At 34.6% G+C, this 9,414-nt stretch overlaps 1 protein-coding gene across 2 annotated transcripts; it reads right to left on the reverse strand.

Annotated features, from left to right (window-relative positions):
* Positions 1-4,607: 4,607 nt before the first annotated feature.
* LOC136982168 (fibroblast growth factor 16-like) lies at positions 4,608-9,012 on the reverse strand. 2 transcript variants are annotated; one of them, XM_067278601.1, is made up of 3 exons: positions 8,551-9,012; positions 6,518-6,621; positions 4,608-5,649 (listed from the first exon to the last, which is right to left on the reverse strand). In XM_067278601.1, the coding sequence occupies exons 1-3, from the start codon at positions 8,705-8,707 to the stop codon at positions 5,317-5,319; spliced, it is 594 nt and encodes a 197-aa protein (XP_067134702.1). In that variant the 5' UTR covers positions 8,708-9,012; the 3' UTR covers positions 4,608-5,316. The 2 variants fall into 2 exon arrangements, 1 of the variants encoding a protein (XP_067134702.1); XR_010881855.1 differs by lacking the exon at positions 6,518-6,621.
* Between the last annotated feature and the right edge of the window lie 402 nt (positions 9,013-9,414).

Consider the following 9,414-nt stretch of genomic DNA (forward strand, 5'->3'; position numbering starts at 1 on the left):
TCAACATCATTTCTAATGACAGTAAAAAGGCAATAGATACACATTTTACGGATATTTTTTCATACAAAATCCCGAAAGTACAGTACCTTTCGGCTGATATGCCTAAATACCTTTTAAATCTCTTCTGCCTAAATAAATCTTTCCGGTTCGTAGGCATATCAGCTGAAAGGTACTTTCAGGTAAGGTATATCAAATCAAAGATACTATTAGATATTCAGGTATATCAGCTCAAAGTACTGTACTTTTGAGCCAATATACCTGAATACCTGAATGTATCTTTGAGCTGATATACAATACCCGAGTACCTGAAAGTACCTGAAAATTGTTTGCTGTCATATACATTCCGATTTACTAATCAGATTAAAGCATAGCATAATTTCTTTTAATTGTTAAAGCATACATAATTTCTTCTAACATAAAACCCAATATTATTAATACACACTAACACTCTAAATAGTTCTAAATGCCTCTGACAGGATCACTTTTCGACGTTTCCGTTATCACATCCATTACCTAACTGGTTTAGGTTAACCAATACACGTTTGGCTTGCATTGTGGTTAATTGCTTTTTTTTAATTTTTTTTTATTTTAATAACACTACAGGCATTATTATTAAAACAATAAAATCAGGAAAATGTTTAACATTGTTATAATTTTATGCCTTCTTCCGTTTTATTGTTGTTACAGTACTTTGTTTTTCTCGTTTCGAGTCCGTAATCGATTATATTAATGTTCGAATTCCGATCGAAAACTACTTTATTAATTGAATCAATCACCAAGCCAAACACCGGTATGGTCCCAAAAGTCAGTTAATAACTGTAAATTATAGATTGCTGTCTTATTTAATAAGTACAGTACATTACCTATAAACGTAAAAGTAGAGTTTAAAAACAAAAAAAAAAAAGATTTAGTTAACCTCAGTTTTAAGAGGTATGCCCGAACACATCAAACACGGTTAACTAACTTCTGGACCACCCTACATTTAAAAAATAGCAATATTATTTTTTTAAGTTAACTTGGAAAACGAGAGAGAGAGAGAGAGACGAGTAGAATCCGGAATTAATCAATTGAAAGATATACAGCTATATTATAATGATGGACTCTTTTAAAAAACTAGACTGTAATTTATTAAAATGTATATCTAATTTTATTTTCATTCCGTATTAATTTTTATTTAAAAGAAGACATCTTAAATCTTTAATATTTAGTAATACAGTATATATTTATATATATGACACACACATCTAGGTGTGTATGTGTGTGTTTGTATAGAGAGGGATAGGTAGATAGAGAGCGATATGTACAGTATGACTTAAACTGTACCCTTTATTTATAATTATCGTTTATTTTAATTTTTTTTTCATAAAGCCTCTGAAGATTCCACATCGCTCCTATAAGTATACAAGTGTATATATATATATATACATAAGAACACACTATGGCATCTAGACTAAAAGTTTAATTCTTAAACTATTTTAAAGTTCAAATTAATTATAAGCGCAGAAAGCAATTGAATAAAGAAACTAGAAGAAGTGGGTAGATTTTCATTTCTTCCCATAATTTCGATTTAAAAATCTACGTAAGAATTTGCTATTCATTTTATAAATAAGGATGATTCTCTACTTTTCGTCTTAATATATTTGCTTATAATCGTGTAACTTTAAATATTAATTTTATTCTTTTTTTATTACTCATTAAATTATTCATCAATTTCTGAAAAAAAACACTGCATTTTTTTCTTTTTTGAAATGCAAAATGATTTCCAAACGGCGGCCATTTTTTATGTCTCCGTTCAAAGGTCTTGATTGTATTTCGTGATAACATAAATCTAATTTATAATAAAATGAATATAATTATCTTGAACACGTGTTAATTAAAAATTTCTAGTGTAACTTTAATAACTGTACGTATACAAGTGACATAAAGTTTTATTGCATCTTACAGCTGTGATAGCGGTTTACCGTCTGTTAAAGGATGTGAAAATAAATTAAATTAATTTTATAAAATCGATAATATTAGTAAATAAAAATTTTAAGTATTAGAGTTTTATATGCAGTTCACCATTCACGTGTACAATTAAAGTTATTAAAATTTAAAAACGCCTTTAAATCGTTTTAAAAAAATTTTAAATACTTGAATAAAGCATTTGGGAAATTGTGCAGAATTAAAATTAATAAATAGAATAAATAAATAACCCAGAATTGAAACTTAAAACCCCGTCTTAACTACACACTTCAATCGACATTTTCAACGAAAAGTTGGAAATACTTTTTAAAAATAAATAAATAAATAAATAATCGAACGTATTTTAAGAAGAAAAAATAAATAAATAAAGTGATAAAGTTTCCAGTTTTGAGTTTTAATCCGAGAAGGGTCAACATAACCGAAAAAAAATTAAAAGGAAAAAAAAAGAAAAAAACGGTGCGTATGTAGAGTTGGTACCAATTAAACAAAGCACAATCTGACTGATAACCATCGATTTTTAAATACAAAACGAATAATAAAGACTAAGATGGCATACACCTGTGTTAGGTGATCTTATTCCTAGAAGTTTTATACCTGCGAGGTATAATTCGGGTTTGTCTGGTACATCGATAATAAAGAGCAGGTGTCCGTTGATTAAACGTGATTTGAATAAGGTCGAGAGATTCGAATTAACTCTTCCAATTAAAAAAATAAAAAATAAAACCAGTCGTCCATTTATCAAAACCGAAAAATGACATCTGCACGTAAGGAAATTTGTTTTATTTGATTAACACAGTTCTACTAACAGTTACAAGATTTTTACAACCTATTTAACTCCGTATCGTAATTTGAGACTTCTCTCAGCTTCTACCGCCATCTGTTGTTAATACAAACAAGTATTATTATTTTTTTTTTATTTCCGGATTTTATTTTTTATTGCCTCTTTAATGCTTACGTGCCTTAATGCCTTAATTACCTTTACCCCTTTTCACGTGACTTTACGGTATTTTTACTTGACGGCTATCTTATCGCAGGTGTTCTACTCGGCTTGGCACACTACTCGCGTCGCATCTTACGTTTTACTTATTTATTTATTTATTTAATAAAATTGCGATGTATTTTTAAGTAATTCACTTATAGAAATCATCGTAATTACTAGCAGCACGCGCGCTTACTGTATATGATATGAGGTATAATTATGTGCACGTGATGATAATGATAAACCAATAAAAATTCTAGTGCGATATTTAAGAAAATTTCGTGAAATTCTATTTTTTCTAAACGCCATTTCAATTGGCTCCTTTATTCTGATATAATTTAAAAAGCGCGTGAATTAAGTTATTGTGACGTCTTTATCGTATTCACGATTAGAATTAAAATTAATATAAATTAAAAATTAATTTTTTTTGAGATAGAATCGAATAAAATAAATTAATTCCACCGAAAAGGTAAATTTATTTTATTTTATTAAAAATAAATAAATAAATAACTTTTCTCACGCCAGATGGTGCACTGTACGAGAGGAGGAGGAAGCCATTTAAATAAGCGTTATAAAACTTTCAACGAGTCTTTACTTTAAGTAAATAATGCAAAATAAATTTAAAAAAAAAATCTCGAGTAAATAAAAATGATGGCATTTACAGCCCGGCGCAAACAAACAAATTTATTCGAAATGCGACGTTATCGTTATCTCGGGGTACGTGCGTTATTTTTATTTTGAATCTCGATTAAGCGGAACAAATTATAATTTTAAATGTAAGCTCTCCCCCCGACATAAGAAGATGCTTTAAAACTTCCAGGTGAGCGAGCGAAATGTCTAGACTGAAAGGGAGGAAGCACCTGTGAAAAGGATTTAACGTTCGTAAACGAGTCTGCCCTCTAGACAGGTTGCGGGTAGTTTCATTTTGTAGTTTAGTTTTTTTTTTTCTTTCCCCCTTCTTCTTCTTTCCTTCTTCTTCTTCTTCTTTTCCCCTCTTTTGCGGCTTCCCCTAGTGTTTCTTCTTTCCCGGTCAAACAGGTGTGTCCAAAGAGGCAATAGATCATAAGTTTAGGATAAAGTGGAAGCTGCTCTTATTCATCAATTCTTTTAAAGTACGTTTAAGAAAAAAAAAAAAAAATAGAAAAGTTAAATCAACTAATTCCCTTTTTTTCCCTAAACATCTCTTTTTTTTTCCTTAACATTCTTTCGATAACGCGTGTTTATCTTATTAAAAAAAATTAAAAATGGAAGTAGGAAAAAAAGTTAAAATCGACCAATTCCCTTTTTTCCCTGAACATTTATTCCCTAAAAATTCCTTTCTCCCCTTCAACATTCTTTAGATAACGCGCGGTTATCTTATTTAAAAAAATTAAAAATGGAAGCGGAAAAAAGGAAAGTTAAATTAACCAATTCCCTTTTTTCCCTACACATTTATTCCCTAAAAATCCCTTTTTTCCTTTACATTCTTTAGACAACGCTCGTTTCTTACTAAAAAAATTAAAAATGGAAGCGGAAAAAAGGAAAGTTAAATCAACCCTAATTCCCTTTTCCCTAAACATTTATTCCCTAAAAATCCATGTTTTCCCTTAACATTCTTTAGATTCCGCACGTTTATCTTATTAATAAAAATTAACAATGGAAGCAAATCTTTAAGGATGGAATGTTTTATTTTGGCATCTCAGAATAAAAACACACGTGTTTATTACTTTTTTATCGTATAAAAATTGCAAAAATACCATTAATTATTACTTTTTTTCCTTCATTTTTAAAGATAATGTATGGTAAAGTTTAAAGCTCGTTTGGTAAAACGTACGGTGACCTAAATACAAAGAATCTTATACTCTGAGACTTATATCAACACGTATGTATACACGTATATTATATATATATATATATATATATATACATGTGCTGTAGGATCTTATGCAGTACAATCGATGAAATATAACCGCGCGTATATTATTAATTAGCAACGACTATAAATCCAGCCACATAAATAGTAAAAATAAATACAAATAACTTACACACTGGATTCGAAGTCAATAATTAAAAAACAAAAAATAATAATAATAAAGGAACAATTCATAAGTTACGAGTCGATTTCAAAGTCCTTTTTCTCGGCTCCTTTTAACAGTTCGGCTCCTCTCAATTATATATATATTTATTTATTTATTTTCAAGAATATTGTGTTGCTTCCTTAATAAATAAATAAATAAATATTTATAGATTTCCCCCTTTGTAAATATTTCGCACACGTCACATACTTCGTTAGAAACTTCCCGTTTTTTTTAAGAGGGGGAAACAAAACATGGAGCCACTTTTTAGAGTCATTTTGTGCACGTTACACACACATTTTTATGCTTTCTTTTTCCTTAGTTTTCTTCTCGTTTTTTTGATTTTCGATGTCTTTTTCTGTTCTTATGCCGTCTCCTGGACGCCCTCTGTCTTCGTATTATATTTTTGTCTATGTTGGGCCAGTTCTTTTTTGGCACGTTATATAATATTATATCTTTGGAAGGTTCGATAAAACGAAAAGAAAAATGTGTTATGTTCTGTTTCGCTTTCTTTCCACGTTTGGCTCTCCCCTTTTTGGTCAGACCTATTAGCCACTTTCGTTTCTTCCTCGTGTATTTGTAAGACGAGTATACGTTGTAGTAACTGCTTAACATCTTCTCTTGAAAGTAGCATTCCATTCCCATTACTTTCTGGAAAATAAAGAAAGAAAAACTGTCAATTAATATACCCGCTGAGAGTTTATTTTAGTAAATTAATAGGATATATATATATATATATTTTAAGATTTAGGAAGAGAAATTAAAGTGAAGTAGACTGGCAGACTTCCGGAGAGTTCTTCAATTTGGAGGAAAATTCAATAAAAGGGAACTAAAAGTCAAGACGAGTTTTTAAATTCGGGTTAATGGCTAGAACCCGAGTTACATGTCTTTCCCTCCTCTTCATGATCAATTTATTGAAAAGCCTGCAGATGTTTTATTTTATTATGAGCTTGATTCAATTCAAAAGTATATATAATATATATATATACTGTATGTATGCACGCGTGTGGTGTACATTCTTCCCAAGCCGTCCATTCCCATTTTGGTTGATGAATGGCCCTTTCGGAAAATGGAAAATTGAATTTTGTCTTACGTTTTCGATATTAAGAAATCCGAATAGAAAAGTTACTTTCCCACGGAATACGATCTTTTATTTACAATTAATTCGAAATTGAACAAAGTCCATAGTGTAAGAATTTGTATCGGAGTGACCGCTTTTCATTAATATTTATAAGAATTAAGGAAGCGACGTGGGCACACACATACACACACCTATCTGAAGTTCGGTTTGTTTGTCAAATGAAACCATTGACAAGTAGGGGCCGGGGTTCAGAGCAATCGACCCAATATCCTGTCTGCGCCGTTGTACTCGCCGCCCACAATCGGGCAAAGGTGTATCAAAATATGTCACTTCGGAGGACTTTTTGAGAAAATCTATTAAGGTAACATAAGATGCAAATGGGAGGGAAGTCAACGTTACAGAATTAAAAATATAATAGCTTTAACAATTGATACTCACAGAACCGTAAAGTTTTCCTTTTCTGCTCATGCACAGATACCTTTCGCTGACAATTCCTCGAATGGCTAAAATGTTCATGGATAGTTTCATCATCTCTAACATAGCTGAAACAGAAAAAAAAAAACATTACGCCATTAGAGAGAAAGAAAAATAAAGGCAAATTGACTAAATTGTCAAGCTTTTCGCCCCTTGTTTATCGTATTTTGTTTTATAAAATAGGGGCGCAATTGTTTATAAGTTTCGAGATGCATACCGGAGACAAATAGGCTAAAAATACTACAGAAATTCTAAACATACAAAACTTCTCTCGTGTCGATAAAGCAGAGAGTCGAATGACAATAATGTTGCCGGGGTTCATTCGATCGCTCGCGGTTTTTACAAACAAAACCGGCGATAATATATATATCATATATAAGCTCTATACCTTCCAATTATTGAAGGAGAGGCCTTATAATAATTTAATTACAAACTTCCTTAAAATAACAGGACAGATATACACGTAGAATTCACAGTTAAATTCATCGACGTTGGCGATATTTTTTGGAATTTTAGGGTTTTTTTCGTGTTAGCGGTTTTAGGATTATTTTATTTTAGGGTTTTTAGGGTTTTATGGTTATTTTAGTCGCCCAGCACAATTTTCTCTCCACGAGTAATCGTGAACACGCGTAGGTACAAGTGAAATAGAAATTTTCCCGGAACGAGCGAATATTCGCAAAAAACAAGCAAAAAAGAAAAAATTTCTCGGTATATTCACAAGTAATCTACTTTATAGCAATATTGCCCGGTTAGAAAGTGCAGCCCGAGGACCCGAGCCTTTTTTTCTTGCGGAGTGCCACCACCTCGTAACTAAACTACTAATAAAAGTGGGGCGCCTCACGGCGGCGGGAAACGGAACTAAAGGGAATTGTCGTGCCGAAACGAAGAGGAGGGCGAGTTAAATAAAGAAGTAGCCGAAAAAACCTGTTAGACAAATATTTTGATTGTGGCCCCCGAGGTATCCCGATCCATCGGAAACGAGTCGGAGACCATCGCGTCCGAGATAGGCAGCCCCGCGGGTTCGAAACCTGAAGGATAGAGCTAATTGTTGCCACATTACCGCCATGCATATTTCCTCTTCTCTATTCCTCCTCTAAGATAATATATTGTGCCGACCCCGGGGCTCGAGCTTTCGGGAAGGACGCATTAGGGCCTAAGATAGACAGAGAGAAACGACCTTCCCGGAACTTAAAACGGTCATCGGACGGAATCGATTGTCAACTGTTGTATCGGTGATTGATCTGGCCAACGTTGGAATTATTGGCCACCGACTTTTGCGCCCCTATTCCCACTTTTAGAAGCCGATCGCACGCGGTACGTTCGCGTGTCTGTCCGTCCGCCCGAACTGAAAACACGCTCGCGCGGAGGGGGGCGTCAAAAGTGTCGCATCCTTCTCGTTTATTTAATTTTCTGCAAAATTTCCGAAAAGTAGTGTTTTGAAGGAAGCGCTTTGCATATAAATTTACTTTCGGAGGAAGTTATTATCGGGGTCGGCCATTTACAAAATGGTATATCGTCTGACATCACAAATATAACCTCGTAAAACAAAAATAGGGGACAGAAGAGGGGGAGAGAAGTATTTAGCCCGCGTGTTAGGAGACACGCGTAGGTAGATTTTAACGACGCCGTAGGTTTAATATTATTAACGTTTCGCTTATTCATTAACTAAGTGCGACGTTGTAACACGAGGTAGTCTTCGAAACAGGTTCGAATCGGCGCTTACTTAAGACAAATTTATAAACTTTAGAAATAATAATTAAAAAAGTTCGTCTAACGGTGATTAGAGTAAATCGCGTGTTTTTTTTCTACGCGCGGCTCGGCGCCGGCGTAAGCGACGGAGCGGCGGAGATCGTCCCTTCTTCTGCGCCCAATTTTTCTGCCGCCGAAAAAAGAAAAAAAAACGAAACCACAACGGGCACGTGCGCGCGCGGGGAGGAAAATCGCTTTTAAAACGAGAGAAAGAGAGAGAGAGAGAGAGAGAGAGAGAGGCGACTCACCGTGTTTGCTGCGGATCTCGCGCGTGCCATTAATTTTCCCGTTATCCAGAATTTGCAAGTGGTATCCGGTCTGGCAGTAGAGCTGTCCGTACCTGGCGTTCCTCTCCTGCGCGCACGCAGTCACGCAGAAGAGGACCACCGTCGCCAATATGTGCATCTCGATTAAGTGACACCGTCAAGTCGGCTATGCCACAAACCGATCGAACGGGGCGAAAAGCGGTCAGCTAGCGGCCAACCAAGACACTAGGATTGGTCGACTGGAGTAAACTCCTCCCGCATTCGTGAGGTGTCTCTGCCGTCGTGTGCCTTTCACGAAACTCTCACTATTAATGGTCGAGTTTCGATCCGGCGGACCGACTTTACCGTTTGCCTCGACCTTATCCCTTAATTTTGATGTATCGCAGAAGCTACGTCGACTGTCTCGTTGCCATGGCTACCGAGAGACGACGGAAGGCCGAACGTCTTCTACGATATGGAAATGCTTCCCTTCTATTGTCATTTCTGCCAGATGACCCCTCGTCTTTCCTTACGCTTTACGGCCGCTTCGACCACTTTTAAAAAGTAATAATTAAATAGTTTGCTGGCTTCCCGCGGTTTTCAGCATCCTCCGGATGGATCCTTTTTATAATTTGATTACAGTCGATGGTGTTCGGAGCGTTTTGCACGGCGCACACTCGTGCATCGGACATCTCGCAAATAATGCTAAAAACGGCGCGTCATGCTACTTGGACTTTTTTCGAACAAAAAACAAAATCCGTTTCTCGGAAAACTAATGGCAAAGTGTTTTCAATTATTTTCTGATGTCCGATTGGTTCTAACTTTACGTATCTCCAATGCATCCCTTAAATCTCTACTGATTCAGGC

The sequence above is a fragment of the Centruroides vittatus genome, unplaced genomic scaffold, assembly GCF_030686945.1.
Source record: "Centruroides vittatus isolate TY-2023 unplaced genomic scaffold, ASM3068694v2 contig_817, whole genome shotgun sequence".
NCBI classification, from domain to species: domain Eukaryota; kingdom Metazoa; phylum Arthropoda; class Arachnida; order Scorpiones; family Buthidae; genus Centruroides; species Centruroides vittatus.

Coding starts and splice junctions, on each gene's coding strand:
- LOC136982168 (XM_067278601.1), bottom strand. CDS start 8,707: ATGCACATATTGGCGACGGTGGTCCTCTTCTGCGTGACTGCGTGCGCG. Junction 6,622..8,550: donor CGAGATCCGCAGCAAACACG/GTGAGTCGCCTC, acceptor TTTCTGTTTCAG/CTATGTTAGAGATGATGAAA. Junction 5,650..6,517: donor AAGGAAAACTTTACGGTTCT/GTGAGTATCAAT, acceptor TTTATTTTCCAG/AAAGTAATGGGAATGGAATG.